Source organism: Anomaloglossus baeobatrachus, chromosome 7 (genome assembly GCF_048569485.1).
Source record: "Anomaloglossus baeobatrachus isolate aAnoBae1 chromosome 7, aAnoBae1.hap1, whole genome shotgun sequence".
Taxonomy (NCBI): domain Eukaryota; kingdom Metazoa; phylum Chordata; class Amphibia; order Anura; family Aromobatidae; genus Anomaloglossus; species Anomaloglossus baeobatrachus.
In genome coordinates this window covers 227,728,393-227,748,141 of record NC_134359.1, presented here as the reverse complement: position 1 = coordinate 227,748,141, position 19,749 = coordinate 227,728,393, and the positions used below count along the sequence as shown (strand labels likewise).

The 19,749-nt window shown below is 44.1% G+C and overlaps 1 protein-coding gene across 2 annotated transcripts in view; it reads right to left on the bottom strand.

Moving 5' to 3' along the window:
- Positions 1–19,749, bottom strand: part of PARN (poly(A)-specific ribonuclease) — a 242,473-nt gene that overhangs the window by 183,393 nt on the left and 39,331 nt on the right. For both annotated transcript variants that reach the window (XM_075319112.1, XM_075319113.1), the window contains exons 6-9: positions 12,457–12,517; positions 12,201–12,378; positions 11,142–11,207; positions 6,475–6,513 (exon numbers count right to left, since the gene is read on the bottom strand). In XM_075319112.1, coding sequence (XP_075175227.1) covers positions 6,475–6,513; positions 11,142–11,207; positions 12,201–12,378; positions 12,457–12,517 — 344 coding nt within the window. The remainder of the gene's footprint in view (positions 1–6,474; positions 6,514–11,141; positions 11,208–12,200; positions 12,379–12,456; positions 12,518–19,749) is intronic.

Genomic DNA, 19,749 nt, shown 5'->3' with positions numbered 1-19,749 from the left:
GAATTTGAGGGGAGAAGGACGGGTCAGGATACCATAGTGGCCGGGGAAGGGCACTACTTGGACCTGCCTCTGACGTTTCAGCAGTGACGACCGACTCCGCTACCATCGGGCTGTCGGATCCCGAGGAGGAAGCCGAGTCGTCACCATCCGAAAATCGCTCGATTTCAGAGGCAGACTCTGTATCCGAGCCTGAACTGCCGGAGGCAAGAAGCATGTATGCCTGCTCGGCGGTAAATGTTCTCCGCGCCATTACAGTATTTTTCACTGCCTAGCAAAAAAAAGAAAAAAAAATACTACAATTTTTTTTTTTTTTTTAAATTTTTTGAAAATTTTTTTTTAGATTTTTTTAACCCTAACCCTGATCCTAACACTGATCCTAACCCTGATCTAACCCTGATCTAACCCTGATCTAACCCTGATGCTAACCCTGATGCTAACCCTGATCTAACCCTGATATAAGAAAAAAAAAAATCTAAAATAAAAATTCTAACTAAGGGGGGATTCTGACGGAGGTGATGAGGATATTTGGGGGGGGGATATTTTGGGTGAGGATATTGGGGATGAGGATGACTGATTTATAATAAAAATTGGTGTTTTTTTTTCTGACAGAAACGGCAGCAAATGTAGTCTCTCTCTCTCTTCTCTCCCAGATCAACTACAAGGGAGAGAAGAGGGAGGCAGACCCAAATGCTGCCATTTCCAAAATATTTGGGGTATTTGATCACTGTGATAGGGTCTAACACAGTGTTCAAATGTCAGGAACCAATGAAATAAATTCCTGACGTTGCTAGGTGGAAGGAGGCAGACTTTAGCGGTCGAACTGCGCATGCGCCCGCCATTTTACACGGACACGAGAAGGAGGGGGGCCGGGGGAATGCCGTGGGAACTCGGTAACGAGACCCAGGTACCGGGGGGGGACCGAGAGGGACCGGACAAGGACCGATCTCTCACATTTGACTGTTAGATCACGTCAAATGTGAGAGAAACCATTAAAATGCATTAAAAACCGGCATTTCATTTTGCAGGTACATGCTTGCCGTTATTCGGTTAATAACGGCGATCACCGTACCTTTAAATGAAAAAACCGGCCTGAACCGTAATCTCCAGGGTCTCAGCTACCCCCGGCAGCTGAGACCCCGGAAATTTTCCGACTCTGGGGGGCGCTAGACCCTTTTTTCCGACCGCCGTTAAAAAGCGGCGGATCGGAAAAAGTACCCGAATATGCCGCCGTTAAAAGGCGTATCGGCGGTCGTAAAGGGGTTAACTAAATGCAAAACTCTGCATGGGGCAGATAACTAACTTCACATCACCTGAAAATCACCATCCCCACCTTCCCACATGGTGGTAGCAGCATCATGCTCTTTGAAGATGCTTTCCTTCAGCAAGGATAGAGAAGCTGGTTAGTGTTTATGTGAAAATGGATGGAGCTAAGAACAGGGCAATCCTGTAGGAAAACCTGTTCGAGCCTGCAAAAGGCTTAAGACTGGGGTGTAGATTCACCTTCAATCAATCCCAAGCACACTGCGAGATCTACAATGGATGGTTTAGCTCAGAGTATATTCATAGATGTAAAAGGCCCAGTCAGTCACAGTCCAGACCTAAATCCGATGGAGAACCGGTGGCAAGACTTAAAAATTGCTGTTCACAGACGCCTCCATCCACTCTGAGCTACAGCTATTTTGCAAATTTTCAAGCCTTTAGATGTGGAAGTCTGGTAGAGGATCACCCCAAAAAGACTTGCAGCAGTAATTGCAGAGCAAAGTGGTCCTAAAAAGTATTGACTTAGAGGGGCTGAATACAAATGCAAGTCACAATTTTCAGATTAATATTTTTAAAATATTTAAAAAACCATGTATCATGTCACTACTTTGTGACAGTACCTCACAAAATCCCAATAAAGAAGGGAATTTTGTTTACTTACCGTAAATTCCTTTTCTTCTAGCTCCTATTGGGAGACCCAGACAATTGGGTGTATAGCTACTGCCTCCGGAGGCCACACAAAGTATTACACTTTAAAAAGTGTAACCCCTCCCCTCTGCCTATACACCCTCCCGTGCATCACGGGCCCATCAGTTTTGGTGCCAAAGCAGGAAGGAGGAACTTATAAATTGGTCTAAGGTAAATTCAATCCGAAGGATGTTCGGAGAACTGAAACCATGAACCAAAAGAACCCTTCAACATGAACAACATGTGTACACAAAAGAACAACAGCCCGAAGGGAACAGGGGCGGGTGCTGGGTCTCCCAATAGGAGCTAGAAGAAAAGGAATTTACGGTAAGTAAACAAAATTCCCTTCTTTGTCGCTCCATTGGGAGACCCAGACAATTGGGATGTCCAAAAGCAGTCCCTGGGTGGGTAAAAGAATACCTCGATAAAAAGAGCCGAAAAAAACGGCCCTCTCTTACAGGTGAGCAACCGCCTCCTGAAGGACTCGCCTACCTAGGCTGGCATCTGCCACAGCATAGGCATGAACCTGATAGTATTTCGTGAAAGTGTGCAAACTCGACCAGGTAGTGCTGACACACCTACCTGCTGAGCCGTAGCCTGGTGACGCAATGCCCAGAATGCCCCTGCGGCTCTGGTAGAATGGGCTTTCAGCTCCAAAGGAATCGGAAGCCCAGAAGAACGGTAGGCTTCAAGGATCAGTTCCTTGATCCACCGAGCCAAGGTTGACTTGGAAGCCTGCGACCCCTTACGCTGGCCAGTGACACAGGCAAAGAGCGCATCAGAACGGCGCGGGGGCGCAGTGTGCGAAAAGAAGAGCCGGAGTGCTCTCTTGAGATCTAACAAGTGCAATCCTTTTCACAACTGTGAACTGGATGAGAGCCAAAAGAAGGTAAGGAGATCTCCTGATTGAGAAGAAAAGGGGGATACCACCTTAAGTAGGCATTCCGGGACCGGACGCAGAACCACCTCATGCTGGCGAAACACCAGGAAGGGGGCATTGCATGACAGTGCTGCTAGCTCAGACACTTTCCGAAGTGATGTGCCTGCCACTAGGAAGACCACCTTCTGCGAAAGGCGTGATAGATATAACTCTAAGAACGCTAAGAGCCAGGACTCAATGGCCACCCAGTCAGGTTGAAGACCGCAGAATTCAGATGGAAAATGGCCCTTGGGACAGCAAGTCTGGTCGGTCCGGGAGTGCCCATGGTCGACCCACCGTGAGGTGCCACAGATCCAGGTATCACGACCTCCTCGGCCAGTCTGGAGCGACGAGGATGGCGCGGCGTCAGTCGGACCCGATCTTGGGTAACACCCTGGGCAGCAGCGCCAGAGGAGGAAATACATAAGGCAGTCGAAATTGCGACCAGTCCTGGACTGATGCGTCCGCCGCCAGCGCTCTGTGCTGGTGGTTGATGTACGCGACCGCCGTGGCGTCGTCCGACTGTATCCGGATCTGCCTGCCGTCCAGCCACCGCTGGAACGACTTTAGGGCTAGCTACACTGCCCTTATCTCCAGAACATTGATCTGAAGGGAGGACTCTGTCAGAGTCCAGGTTCCCTGAGCCCTGTGGTGGCGGAAGACCGCTGTCCACCCTGACAGACTCTCGTCCGTCGTGACCATAGCCCAGGATGGGAGCAGGAAGGATTTTTCTTTCGACCAAGAAGTGGGAAGAAGCCACCCCTGAGGAGAGGCTTTGTCTGCCAGTGAAAGAGAGACGTTCCTGTCTAGGGACGTCGACCTCCTGTCCCATTTGCGGAGAATGTGCCATTGGAGTGGACGCAGATGAAACTGCGCAAAGGGAACTGCCTCCATTGCTGCCACCATCTTCCCTGGGAAGCGCATGAGGCGCCTCAAGGGGTGAGACTGGGCCCGAAGGAGAAAGTGCACCCCTGTCTGCAGCGAACGCTGTTTGTCCAGCGGTAGCTTCACTATCTCTGAGAGAGAATGAAACTCCATCCCGAGGAAAGTCAGTGATTGGGTCGGTGTCAATTTTTACTTTGGGAAATTGATGATCCACCCGAACCTCTGGAGAGTCTCCAGAGCAATGTTCAGGCTGTGTTGACATGCCACCCGGGAGGGTGCCTTGACTTACGAGATCGTCTAAGTAAGGGATCACCGAGTGTCCCTGAGAGTGTAGGCCCATCGCCACTGATGCCATGACCTTGGTGAAGACCCGTGGGACTGTCGCCAGGCCGAAAGGCAGAGTCACGAGCTGAAAGTGTTCGACCCGGAGGCGAAACACCGGAAGCGTTGATGCTCTGGTGTAATCGGCACATGGAGATAAGCATCCCTGATGTCGATTGATGCTAGGAAGACTCCCTGGGACATCGAAGCGATGACTGAGCGGAGAGATTCCATCCGAAACCGTCTGGTTCTCACGTGTCTGTTGAGCAGAATGAGGCCCGGAACGGACCGGAATGATCCGTCCTTTTTTGGTACCCCAAACAAGTTGGAGTAAAGACCACGACCACGTTCTTGAAGCGGAACGGGGATCACAACTCCATCTGCAGAAACGAGTCGGAGGATGAGAGCTGAGCTCTATCCTGTAACCGTGAGACGGAATGTCTCTCACCCATCGGTTTTTCATCCAAATGCTCGCCAAACAGACGGTCGCCAGAAAATGGCAAACCGGTTAAGAACTTCTTGGAAGCAGAGTCTGCCTTCCATTCGCGTAGCCACATGGCCCTGCGGACTGCCACCGAATTGGCGGATGCTACCGCTGTACGGCTCGCAGAGTCCAGGACGGCGTTCATGGCGTAGGACGAAAAAGCCGACGCCTGAGAAGTCAAAGACACATCCTGCGGGGCAGAGGTACTTGCGACCGCATTAGTCTCAGACAGACAAGCTGATAGCTTGGAGTGCCCACACGACTGTGAAGGCCGGAGCAAAAGACGCGCCTATGGCTTCATAGATGGATTTCATCATGAGCTCTATTTGCCTGTCAGTGGCATCCTTGAGCGATGAACCATCTGCCACTAATACTACGGATCTAGCCACCAGTCTGGAGGATCCACCTTGGGACACTGAGCCCAACCCTTAACTACGTCAGGGGGGAAAGGGTAACGTGTGTCATTAAGGCGCTTAGTAAAGCGCTTGTCCGTAAATGCTCTGTGCTTCTGGACAGCATCTCTGAAGTTAGAGTGATCGAAAAACGCACTCCGGGTACGTTTGGGAAACCTAAACTGGTGTTTCTCCTACAGTGAAGCCGACTCCTCTATAGGTGGAGTTGGGGGAGAAGGACTAGCACCTGGTAGATGGACGTTATAAGGTTTACTATGGCGTCCCCTTCAGGTGTATCCAGATTGAGAGCAACGTCAGGATCAGAGCCCTGAGCTGCGACCTCCGCTTCATCCTCCAGAGAGTCCTCATGCTGAGACCCCGAACCGCGTGATGAAGTCGGGGAAGGTTCCCAGCAAGACCGCTTAGCCTGTCTGAGGCTGCGGTCCGTGTCGGAGTTCTCACCGTGGGATCTGGGTGCCACCCCAGGAGCCCTTTGCTGTACCGACCGAGAGGGGCCTGGGGGCGATGAACTCACAGTGCCCTAGCCCTGTGTTACCGGTCTGGACTGCCAAGCTTCTAGTATCTTAGCCGACCATCTGTCCATAGACTGAGCCATGGAATGTGAAGCGACTCAGAGTTTCTCAGTCAAAAATGTAAACTCTGTCCCTTCCATCTGTGCAGTGGAAACCGGCGGTACCACCTGAGCCGAGGGTCCCACCAGTGCCGGAGGCTCCGGCTGAGTGAGTGCCACAGGGGCCGAGCATTGTCACAATGAGGGTAGGTGGAACCTGCAGGTAACATAGCCGCACAAGAGGTACAGGTTGCAAAATAAGCCTGTGCCTTGGCCCCCTTGCTTTCTGCGGACGACATGCTGTTGTCTCCTCTTAGAGATATAGCCAAAAGCAAATAATGCTGCCGAATAGAGAAAATGTATACAATATATATATATACAATATATTATATATATTATATATATATATATATATATATATATATAACACTTCGGCACCCAAGGGGGGCCAGCACCTGACAACTGGTGTGGCTTACCAACCGCCCCAAGCGGTGGTGTGTCCACCAGATTCCCTGCCTGGGACTCCCAGAGCTGCAGAGCTCATTCTGAAATCCTCCACCGGCATAAGTGATTATAACAATGGCTGCCAGCGTTCTGAGGGGAGGAGGGAGCCGTGGGAGTGCCTAATAAAGTGCGGGCATCTGGTGCCCCACAGTGCTCAGTGAGCGGTAGTCCCGGCTCACAAACCACACAGCAGCCGCTGCGGCGTCTGTAACACAGACGCTGCCTGCACCGTCCCTAAGGGTACACAGAGTACCTCATGGATGCAGGGCCCTGTCCCTGATGATATCCAGCCTCCTGTCCGTCAGATTCCCCCAGGGGCTGCGGAGGGATCGATCTGTGTAGAAGGACCCACGCTTTCAAAGTTTATTCTTTTCATTGCTTTAAAGAAACTAGCTGACTAATCATATGTGAGAACAGACGTCTGTAGTAAACATATGGCACTCCTACTTACTTCCAGTTCATTGTCTGGTAGATAAGCTTCCTCTGATACCTAGAAAGAAAAGAAAATATTTTTGTATACTTTAACTATAGAGCTGTAATAAGACATTTATGGAAAAAAAGAGCAGACTAAAAAGATAAGGAACAAAGCAAAAAACATTAAACAATATAAAAAGCCATAAATGTGCCGAATGTTATTGTCTAAAGGTTCCAGATAAGTCTAAGCTACATGATACAATGTGATGGAAATTCCATCACTTAAGTAGAATTATAGCCCAGATGTACATACAGTGCCTTGCGAAAGTATTCGGCCCCTTTGAATTTTTCCTTTTCCCACATTTCAGGCATTAAACATAAAGATAAAAAAATGTAATGTTATGGTGAAGAATCAACAAGTGGGACACAATTGTGAAGTTGAATGATATTTATTGTTTATTTTAAATTTTTTAAAAAAATAACTGAAAATTGGGGCGTGCAATATTATTCGGCCCCTTTAAGTTAATACTTTGTAGCGCCACCTTTTGCTGCAATTACAGCTGCAGTCGCTTGGGGTATGTGTCTATCGGTTTTGTACATCGAGAGACTGAAATTCTTGCCCATTCTTCCTTTGCAAACAGCTGGAGCTGAGTGAGGTTGGATGCAGAGCGTTTGTGAACAGCAGTTTTCAGCTCTTTCCACAGATTCTCGATTGGATTCAGGTCTGGACTGTGACTTGGCCATTCTAACACCTGGATACGTTTATTTGTGAACCATTCCGTTGTAGATTTTACTATGTTTGGCATCATTGTCTTGTTGAAAGACAAATCTCCGTCCCAGTCTCAGGTCTTTTGCAGACTCCAACTTGTTTTCTTCAAGAATGGTCCAGTATTTGGCTACATCCATCTTCCCATCAATTTTAACCATCTTCCCTGTCCCTGCTGAAGAAAAGCAGGCCCAAACCATGATGCTGCCACCACCATGTTTGACAGTGGGGATGGTGTGTTCAGGGTGATGAGCTGTGTTGCTTTTACGCCAAACACATCGTTTGGCATTGTGCCCAAATAGTTTGATTTTGGTTTCATCTGAGCATAGCACGTTCTTCCACATGTTTGGTGTGTGTCCCAGGTGGCTTGTGGCAAACGTTAACTTTTTATGGATATCATTGAGAAATGGCTTTCTTCTTGCCATTCTTCCATAAAAGGCCAGATTTGTGGAGTGTACGTCTGATTGTTGTCCTATGGACAGACTCTCCCACCTCAGCTGTAGATGATCTCTGCAGTTCATCCAGAGTGATCATGGGCCTCTTGGCTGCATCTCTGATCAGTCTTCTTCTTGTTTGAGATGAAATTTTGAGGGACGGTCGGGTCTTGGTAGATCTCCAGTGGTATAATACTCCTTCCATTTCAATATGATCACTTGCCCAGTGCTTCTTGGGATGTTTAAAGTTTTGGAAATCTTTTTGTAACCAAATCCGGATTTAAACCTCTCCACAACAGTATCACAGACCTGTCTGTTGTGTTCTCTGGGCTTTATAATGCTATCTGTGCTTTACACAGAACACAGACTATCAGAGAGCAGGTGCATTTATACGGAGACTTGATTACACACAGGTGGATTATATTTATCATCATCAGTCATTTAGGACAACATTGGATCATTCAGAGATCCTCAAATGAATTTCTGGAGTGAGTTTGCTGCACTGAAGGTAAAGGGGATGAATAATATTGCACACCACAATTTTCAGTTATTTATTTTTTTAAAAAGTTTAAAATAAGCAATAAATATCGTTCAACTTCACAATTGTGTCCACTTGTTGTTGATTCTTCACCATAACATTAAAATTATCTTTATGTTTGAAGCCTGAAATGTGGGAAAAAGTTGAAAAATTTAAGGGGGCAAAATACTTTCTCAAGGCATTGTATAAGCTGGGGTCCCACCTAGCGGTCATGGTGGTCACTATGTTAGAAAGTTAAACTTTCTAATAATTCAGAGGAAAGCTGCTGCCAAGTTCACAAAGTGGCTGCTTGTCCGCCGCACCTCGGATCTGCGAGTCTACCTCGCCGTAGCACCAGAGACTGAAGTGTCCTCTGAAAACAGATGAGAAACTTATCAACAGATGGTTCAGAACTTAATGGAAACCAACCAGCAGGTTTATTGCCCTATAATCTAGAGGCAGCGCCATAATGGCGCTAGGATGCAGATTAAAATGACATCTTTAGATAAGAAATCTGAGGCTTGCTTGCAGAATAATCCTTCTTCAAACCTTCAGAAATTATGTAATTAGTGCAATGCCTTGAGGATCAGGTCCTCTGAGGATTTCTCCTCCTGCCCTGCCTTTTTTTCTTTACATTTTGTGCCGCCATCGGCACCATTAGCGCTGTTGGCGGCACCTGCGCATTGCTATTGTGATATTGGTGCTGGAATCAGCACATGCTTATACCACGATTTCCGGCGCCACTTTATTGAAGACACTGTGGAGACAAATATGAGCGGCGACGGTGGCGCATGCGCAGGACAATTTTGTTCTTCATTAGCGCATGCGCCACCGCTCTTGTTCACCTTCACAGTGTCCTCAGTACAATTGTGTCGGAGATTGCGATACATGCCGCCTCCATTTTACTGAAGGCAACGTCACAATAACAATACACACGTGCTGCCAACAACGGTAGTGTATGAAAAGGAGGCAAGGCAGGAGGAAGAATCATTACAGGAGGATCCGACCTACAAAGTCCCGCCTCGGTGCTCAAGCCTGACGTCATTTCTAAAGGTTTGAACACGGATTGCTCTGCGATCAAACCTTGGATTTCTTATGGCACAGCCTTAAGTTTTTAGGGCAAATACCTGCTGGTTGGTTCCCTTTAACTGAACTACAATAATACAAGAAGATCATATTTTCGGACATCAGATTACTACTTCATGTCATTCCGAAAAACGCAAGTTAACAGAACAAGCAGTTTGCAGACATTGAATGAGCAAGGGCTGATTTCATCTGTGAAGACCGCTCTGGTCTAAAAATTAGACTAATTCAGCATCAGTAATAAACACAGTGTTTAACAATTGGGTTTTTTTTCTATGTGTGATAGCCACATATGCTCATATATAATATTCATTATTCATTCTTCATGGATTTATAAATTTAGACTCTGATAAATTCAGTTTTTTGTCCAGAATAACATACCGTATTTTCCGGCGTATAAGATGACTGGGCATATAAGACTACCCCCAACTTTTCCAGTTAAATTATAGAATTTGGGATATATCGTATATACGCGAGTGTAAGTCGACCCCAGTAATGTCCCCATTGTTTAGTGATAGCCCCTGCTGTAATGTCCAGAGCAGTAATGAGCTCATTGTTTAATAATGTCCCCTGCAGCAATGAACCAATTGTTTAATAATGCCCCCTGCTGTAATGTCCCCATTGTATAGTAATGTGCCCTGTCACCACTTTTTTGGCATATAAGCTGCGGCAACCGGGCTTCTTATATACAACAATCTAACATGCTGTACATAAGAGCCCAGGCCGCTGTGTAGAACATAAAAACACTTTATAATACTCACCTAACGGTCACGCGCTTGGCCATATGGGCGTCTCCATTCTCCTGTGCCGCCTCTTTCGGCCATCTTCGTCCTCCTTCTGAAGCCTGTGTGCATGACGCATCTATGTCATACACACTCGCCGGTGCCGCGCAGGCGCACTACAATACTTTGATCTGCCCTGCTCAGAGCAGATCAAAGTGCGCCTGCACAGGACCTGAATGCCGGCGAGTGTGGATGACGGACGCGGCATGCACCCGGCTAGAGAAGGAGAGCAAAGATGGCCGAGAGAGGCAGCGCCGGCACCGGAGAACAGAGACGCCCATATGGCCAGCCGTGTGACCGTTAGGTAAGTGTTATAAAGTGTTTTATATGTTCTCAAAGCGGCCTGGGCTCTTATATACAGCATGTTAGAATGCTGTATATAAGAGCCCGGTGGTGGTGGCCGCAGCTTATACGCCAAAAAAGAGGTGACAGGTTCCCTTTAATGTCTTGTGCAGTAATGAGCCCATTGTTTAATAATGCCCTCCTGCTGTAATGTCCCCATTGTATAGTAATGTGCCCTGCTGTAATGAGCCCAATATATAATAACATCCTCCTGCTGGTTCCCTTCTGTCCCCCATTATGCAGTTGTTTACACACAATAAAAGATATTCTCACCTCTCCTCGGTTCCAGCAGTGACTCCAGCAGTTTCTTGCAATCCGCACAGAGACTCCTCCTTGATAACGTGAACGAGGCGGCCGCTGCAGGATGTCGTCATGGCTTTACTACAGTTGAATACTTTACGGCGCCATAAAGCATTCAACTGCAGTAAAGCCATGATGACATCCTGCAGCGGCCGCTTCGTGCATGGACGCTATCACGGAGGAATCTCTGTGTGGACTGCAAGAAACAGCTGGAGGTACCGCGGCACGGAGGACAAGTGACAATATCTTTTACTGTGTGTAAAGTGATGACACTCGGCGTATAAGACGACCCCTGACTTTTGAGAAGATTTTCAGGGGTTAAAAAAAAAGTCGTCTTATACGCCGGAAAATATGGTAATTCTGAAGCCACCTCCCTTCCATCATTATTTATTGTGATCCTCCACCTCTTGGCCCCCAGGAAACATTATAAAACAGAATTAAAAATGTAAATAAGATGTAAAAATTAAAGTAAAAACATACCCAGTACAAGGGTCTAACTGTAGAACTTTCTTCTCTTCATCTTTTAAAAATTCATCAACAGATTCTCTGAAAAAAATAAAGTCATGTTCCATAAGTGCAAAATTTTACTAATAACCATACAAGCAAATAAATTGTTTTAGCGATAAGTGGCGACTATGGCTTCCACCATCCGTGGAATCTGTGGCCCATCAGCTTTATATGGGAACATTAGAAGGTGAAGTGTGTGCAACTGCCCCTTAAAGGGTTGAATAAATCAAAATTTTGCAAACTGCCGCTGGCATACAGTCACGTACTACATTAGCAAGTGATCGTCATGAGTGATTAAGTTCCTTTTCGCCAAAATTGAAAAGCTGACACTGCAAGATTTCAATTTCTTGGAAACTAAGATTTTTCCATCTTAAAGGGGTTGTCCCTTACTCAGACAACACCTTCTGAATCACTATAGTTCCCTCATGTAAAATAGTAACAGTTATACTCCCCTCCAGTGCGGGTGCCGATCTAGCAACATCAGCACCTTTTCTCCTGGGGCTCACATGACATTATCCCCCCACGTAAGCCTTACAGCCAATCAGTGGCCGCTTCACTCTCACTTCTTTCAGATAAAGCTGACAACTGGAAGAAGTGAGCTGCTGCTGCTCTCAGACTTCCTCTGGTTATCGGTTTTGTCTGAAGGAAGCGAAAGTGAAGCTGATTGGTTGCAGTGCTCACGTGGCATAATGTTATGTGAGCCCCAGGAGAGAAGGTGCTGACGTTGCTGGAACAACCCCTGTACTGGAGGGGATAACTAAAATAATTTTACAAAAGGGATATACCAACCCCTTTGAGGATACCGTCAGACTGCAGCTACTTGGCCAACCCCTTTGAGGATACGGTCAGACTGCAGCTACTTTGACAACCCCTTTGAGCTAACAGTCAGGCTGCAGTTCTGACATGTGCCTTTTCTTACCTATAGACAACAATTTGAACAAAGTCAAAATAGCTAAGAGAATAGGAAATAACTGCAAGAAAAAAAAACAAATAGATTTCTAAACAAATGTAGCAAATGCATTGGAAACTTACACAATTTTATCGATAAAATCTTTCTGATCATCAGGAATTACCGGAACGACAGGAGCCCTGGCCGCATCTGGTGAAATATACATGTAACACGTTGTGCTTGCACCATTTGTGTGGTAACGCTTATCTTCCTGCTGATCTCTGAGCTGTCTTTCCTCCTCTTGGTTCAAGTATGGAATACCTAAGAAAGAAAAACCATAACTTGCCAGTACAGTTTTTGGGTACAGTCATATTAAAAACAGTGTAAATGATAACTCACCGTCACGAAAGACTTTGTTAAAATCAAAACCCTGATTAGCTAGGAAGTCTATGCTCGAGCTCTAGAAGACAAAAGCAAAGAGAAAAATGATCAAAACGGCATTATATGATGATTATAATAAACCTAACAGAAATATCCAGAGTAAAGAAAGGGGAAGAGGGGAATCTGTTATGATTCAGGGACAGAGGTGGATCAAAAAATGCAGAATCCCAAATGGTAACAGAGTGGCTGGAACCTTAACGGATTGCAGACCTAATCCTGACACACAACTAGAAGTAGCCGTGAGACGAGCCTACGATGATCTAGTCATCTCAACACAGCCGGAGAACTAAATATTCTCACAGATAGAGATAAGAAAGCTAATATTCTTCGCAGCAGTCCCCAAAGATAGATAGATAGCCCCCCACATGTAAAGGCTATGGTGATATAGAAAAACACAATACAAAGCTAAAAAAGATAGATTCAGCAAAGGTGAGGCCCAAACTCTCTTTACTGTCTGCAGCTGTAAAAAAAAACCCTAATATATACCAGCACTTCTGATTTGGAAAAATCCAGAGGTCACACAACCTCTCCCCCACTGTATCAGCACTCTGTTACTGGGATCCAAAAACACCAATACTGATGAGGGACTGAATTAATACCAAGCATGACAAACACAATACCTTGCAGAATCATGGAGCTAAGTATACAGACATTCCTAGCAGGCAATGATCCCATTCCACCAAGAACTCCACACAGACAAAATAGGAATCAAGCATTAGTATCAAAGCAGAAAAAAACAACAAGAAAGTGGAAAACAAAAAGCAAGAGGTACAAAGACCACTTATCTGAGTGGAGTTCTGGTAGTGAGCAGAGCTGGTTACAGAATGTCCTTAAACACACAGGAGACCATTGATCACCGGCAAGTAACAAGAGAAAACTACTCAGTTAAATAGCCCAATCTGACCCTGATTGCCAGTCCTCCACAGGTATGTGGCTTTCATTCCACACATCAACTGCACCGCCAGCACTGACCACAACAGGGAGCCCCGAACTGGAAAATGTATTCACAACAGGAACCTTTGCTTGCCTCCTAGAAAAGGCCAATCCTTGGTGAAAAGTTTGTGTCTGGTATTGTAGATCAGTCTCAGTTAACAGATGATCCTGGTGATCTACCTTCAAGAGTGCAATCCAGACCCCTGGCTTTCTGCTTTGCTGGTGGTGATAGCTTATTAATACATGACAGTTTGGGCCTGCGGGATGGTCACACTGCAGGTCCAAATTGAACACACTCCCATGCAGTTAGCATAGCCAGCAGGGTGGATTTGATTTAAATCTAACGGATTTAAATCACGATTTAAATCACTAGTCAGTAAGGCTTGATTTAAATCAGTGATTTAAATCAAAGTTTCTACCTAAACTAGTTCTTGCTACTTTAACATGCAAGTAGATGAAGATTTTTAGAATCACTTTTTATATTACTTTTTTCTCCCCAGTTTAATGGGTTAATCATTCATTATTGGACACCACTGTTCTGTTGTACTTAGGAAGGAGAAAAATAATCCTGACCTCAATAACAATTTAAAAATAGATTTATTCAACTGAAACAATAACATTACAGCATAAGTTATTTGCTTAAACAAACATCCATGTTTGTTAACTAATTTGGCTAAACAAAATATATATATATATATTTTAAGAAACTTAGACTGTCAGCCCAGCCGACACATGAAAATCTTAAATATTACTGTCCCTGCTGTCCTCTGTAGCTCACTTGTCGTCATCTTCATCATCATCTTCTTTGTTCCTATTCATAATCTGGAAAAGAAAAAAAACAAGCTTTCCTGCTTTATTGGGTCCCAACCGATTTCTCAATTTAGAATGAAGGAGTCCAAAGGAAGAGAATATTCTTTCAGCACCTGCAGAAGAAGCTACTGCTGTTAAAAGTGAAATCATTACTTGAACAGTCTCTAAATCCAAGCGCTTAAGTGACTTCCACCAGTTTACTGGTGTGACCTTCCTTAAAATATCTTCAGCAAACATATTTCTTGAATGGTTCCCCCTTAGCTCTGAAGTTTATTATAGTTGGCATTAAAGATGGATGATTGCTGGATACCCATGTCATAGCTAACTCCTCTTCCTCAGCACTTAGGTTTTGACCCTGATATTGGATATTGACAATATTTGCCAAAAAATGAGCTGGAGTCAGTGCTTGTCCCATTCGTTTGTTTACTGCTTGTAATTTAATTCTGTCCATGTGTAGTTCTGTTTTTAAGTGTTCACTCAGTTCCTTCCAAATTTCAACAACATCCGCAATAAAACAGCTATTTTTCTGTATTTTGTTTAAAGCTTGAGAGATGGGTTTCAGGAAGCTCAGCATATGTTCAACATTTCTCTTAAGCCCAATGTTGAGGATTTTGGCCGTGACAGTGCCATCTATTTTATCTCGATTTTCTTCACAAAGTGTCATCAGAATAGGCCAGTTTTTGATATACTGCTCAAAACAGTCCACCACAGAGTTCCATCTAACATCTTGTGGGAGCGTTAGCTTGGTTCCACCCATCCTTTTCAGAGCTGCTGCAGCAAAATGATTATTACGGAAGTATTTAGCAATTTCAACAACATTAGCCTTTATTTCTGGAACACTTAAGTCTTTGGCTAAGAGGTGCAGCAAATGAGCACTGCAGCCATATGTTATTAGCAGCTTTGTATTCCCTCCCTATTCTTCTAAATCTCTTCTCATATTGGAGACGTTTGCAGCATTGTCAGTGACCAAACTGCGTACTAGACATTTGAATTTTTGTTCACATGTTGTTATAGCTTTTACTGCCACTTCTTGTAAGTATTCTGCTGTGTGTGCATTTCCTGACGTATCAGTTGTTTGTGCAAGGAAGACTTTACCTTCTTCTGTTATACAAGCACATACAATAGGATCATTGTGGACATTACTCCACCCATCAATACTTAGGTTAACAATTTTACCCTCCAGAGCTGTTGCACATTGCTCCATTTCTCTGTCATACACTTGATCCAGCAGTTTCCCTGCAACATCAGCTCCGCTGGGTGGACTGTATCCTGGTCTCAGTGACTGAACCATATTAATGAAATGTGGGTTCTCAGTCAGACGGAAAGAAGAGTTCGTTGCATAAATAAACTGGGCAATTTTTTCATCAATCAACTCTTTTTCTAATCTGCTAGTTCTTATCACAAACCTATCTATGGTGGTTCCAAGAGGTAAAGGTTTTTTCTTCCTTTTGGGTGATGGTGATATGTGGCTGTGGGTGTCTGATGATGATGATGCTGCTGCTAATGAAGCACTATCCTGGATGGATAACTCTGAAACTGTAGAACAGGATGATGGTGATCTTGGAGGTGGATAGTTTCCAGAATCCATGAATTCCCCTAAACAAAAAAAAGTCAATGCTGTTATTTTATTGTTTATTATACAACTTCTGCTTATTGTACACAACACATCACTGCCCCTGCCCAAAAAGGAATATTTGTTTTTCTTCATAACTGTACCAAATTACAGTAACATGCAGTAATAATAAGAAATATAATTTTTCTCACACATGACAGTTCAGTCTTTAGAAATAGGATTCAATAAAAATGTTTACCAACCTGAAGATCCTGCCTGTTCAGAAGTGTCTCTTTGGTCATCTTCATCACCGCACTTCTCATGATGTTGCCTCATTCGTGCCACCAGGCCTTGCATCTCTTTGTTGCATCGTTTGCATTTTGCACGCATGCCTGCCTTACCGATAGGCGAAGGAGCTTCATTAAAATATTCCCAAACTGGGACTCTTTTACGGCCTGCTGCCATTATAAGGAAAGAATGTAAGAAACCTCAGATCGTACACACAAACAGATCCAGACTTGTCTGTCTGTGGCTATGCTGCAGTATTGTGCTCAAAGTTTCACTTTCATTTTCTTGTCTGCTTGCCCTTCCTCCTCCTCACACTTAGATTCACATTCTTCTTGTGTTGTGCAGATCTATTCCACTCCAAACAATCCAAAACATATTGTCTAACTTCTTGGACTTGGCACTGAAGGGGTTGATTCTGTATTCATAGGTTTGTAGAACAATAGGATTAAGGTCTTTTTCTCAACTCTGTTCATGTTGTAATATTTTTGCCGTGAAGAAGAGGCTGGGACCTCTGCGGAGTCAAATTCAGTTTTGAGAACTGCGTAAGTAAAGCGAGCGTCTGTGATAATATAGGAGAGAAACTGCCCACTAATCCTACAGAAACCTCTGGAAGAGCATGGCATTGTGAATGTTAGGGTATGTGCGCACGTTGCTTTTTACCTGCTTTTTTGCTGCTTTTTCTTCAGCGCTGTTTAATGCCAAAATGGATGTGTTCTTCTATTCAAGCAAAGTCTATGGGAATTTGGGTTTCTTGTTCACACTATGTTGTTCAAAATGCTGCCTTTTTGTGGCAGAACTTTGGTCAAAAACTCAGCTTTTCAAAGAAGCAACATGTCAATTGTTTTTGCCATTTGGGTTTTGCACGGCAAAGCTGAGTTTTTGACCAAAGTTCTGCCACAAAAAGGCAGCATTTTGAACAACATAGTGTGAACAAGAAACCCAAATTCCCATAGACTTTGCTTGAATAGAAGAACACATCCATTTTGGCATTAAACAGCGCAGAAGAAAAAGCAGCAAAAAAGCAGGTAAAAAGCAACGTGCGCACATACCCTTACACCTATACAGCCTTTATTCTACTGAGTTAAACAACTCAGCTTTATCTCATGATGGAAGAACCTTTGGATGGTAAAATATTTTCCTCAAAAAGCAGTTTATTGAAAAAAATCCTATTTAAATAAAAAAAATCCGATTTAAATAAAAAAAATCCGATTTTTTTTATTTTTTTTAAAAAAAACATTGATTTTTATCCACCCTGATAGCCAGCTTTGCACCTGCAGGATGGCAAAAGTGCGGGGACATTGAGGCTTGTCGGATGCAGCCATAAGCAGGCTACTTAAATTAAATCTGTCAGCAGGATTTTGCAATGTAATCTGAGGACAGTATGCTGCAAGGGATAAAGAAAAAGCAACTGTGCTTTTCTTATCTGTGTGTGTGCTATTGTTTACCTAAACTAAAGCATTTATTACCCTGTGATTAGCATTAGAGGACTAGGAAGTCCTGCTGTGATTGTGCATTGACTGAAGTGGCCTTCTCTATTGAGATCCTGCTATGGGCAAGACAGATCTCCCAGCTCAGCTAAACTCAATAATTTGATAAGGTCAGAACGGCTGCACCCAGTAATTAAGTTAAAACAGTTAGTTTCAGAATCTCTTTGCCTACATAATGCTGCTCACAGAAGAAGTAGCAAATACCTGTTGTGATGTTGTGGGTTATGTACCATTTTGTGTGGGTTAATGTTTAGGCGTGGTTCACTGTCCATTATTTGTATTGCTTGTATGTACATTGTATTGTCTGCAGGGTTACAACTCCTTGAAGCACTTCTGTCCCTAGGTGTGGGGGAGGGGGCCTGGAATCTACCTTTTGCTTACCTGGGGGGGATGAGGCAGTCTGTTTGAGAACTTGGAGAGAAGGATGAAGATTGATCCTCTGGGCTGAAAGCGACAACCCAGAGAGACTGAACCCCCGATTTCCCTGGAAAAGGACTGCTGGAGGATTGCGACTTATCCCTGCGACATTTATACAATTACTGGGATATTTTACACTCTGTGTGGTGGATTATTTGATGGCCATTCTGGATTGCATGGAATAAATATGCTTTTGATTGCTCACTCGTCTCTCGCTCTGTTGATTGTGTGATAGGGGAGAAGGACCCCGTCACACCTGTTGACGGATTCCCTTTGTCAGATCAGAAGCTCTGACTAAGGACATCTCGTCTGAAACGCGTGGTTTTATAATATTTCTTAGTCTGTTTTTTGCTGTGGGAACTTTGTAATTTGCCTTCTGGATTAAGCCTAATTTTGGAATAAAGCGCTTTTTATATCACTTGGAAGCTGGAATTTCCTTTACTTTCGATTTGCACCCGCAGGGTGGTGTCCATGCTTCTCCCCAGGAGATTAGTTCCGATACAGGTGAGCTGGCAAAAACCCTTTTTCTCTTCTTCTGCTTGCCCACCCGCCACTTGCCTCCCCTGTTTCCTTTACACCTCACTGATTATTAAGTGATCTACCTCCTTTTCGAAAATCCCCTCCGCCATCATCATTGGGGTTGGGGGCGTGTGTGCTGTTTGATTGCACAGACCGGTCTTTTAGGTCTTCAATAAAAAGGCGGCGGAAGCGGCAAATGCGCAGCTAGAGATTTCATGTCAATGACTTCATTAAGCTGAAATCTGAATCTGCGCATGCGATGCCTCCAATGTCATTTTATTGAAGACAGTCTGTGGAAGCACACTGCGCACAGTCCACCCACCCAACCAATGGCATCAGTGGGGAAATTTAAAAAAAAAAAAAAAAAAAAAAAAAAAAAAAAAAAAAAAAAAAAAGGGAGATAGACCACTTAATAATCAGAGACCTGTAAAAGAAAGAGGCAGGTGGAGAAGCAGAAGACAACCCTACCTGCCAAATTTCGACCCAATACACAAAAGATATCATTAGATTATAAAAAGATTTGTCAACCACAGATCGGATTCTTTCACATCGCGGGTGTCAGTTTAATCAGCATCACAGCGACATTACACAGTGTGCAAAATTATTAGGCAAGTTGTATTTTAGAGGATTTTTTTTATTATTGATCAACAACTATGTTCTCAATCAACCCAAAAGACTCAAATATCAAAAGGTTAAATATTTTTGGAAGTTGGAGTGGTTTCTCTTTTTAGATTTGGCTATCTTAGGAAGATATCGGTTTGTGCAGGTAACTATTACTGTGCAGAATTATTAGGCAACTTAATAAAAAACAAATATATGCCCATCTCACTTGTTTATTTTCACCAGGTAAACCAATATAACTGCACAAAATTTAGAAATAAACATTTCTGACATGCAAAATCAAAACCCCAAAAAATGAGTGACCAATATAGCCACCTTTCTTTATGATGACACTCAACAGCCTACCATCCATAGATTCTGTCAGTTGCTTGATCTGTTTACAATCAACATTGTGTGCAACAGTCACCACAGCCTCCCAGACACTGTTCCGAGAGGTGTACTGTTTTCCCTCCCTGTAGATCTCACATTTTATGAGGGACCACAGCTTCTCAATAGGGTTCAGATCAGGTGAACAAGGGGACTACGTCATTATTTTTTCATCTTTTAGACTTTTACTGGCCAGCCATGCTGTGGAGTAGTTGGATGCATGTGATAGAGCATTGTCCTGCATGAAAATCATTTTTT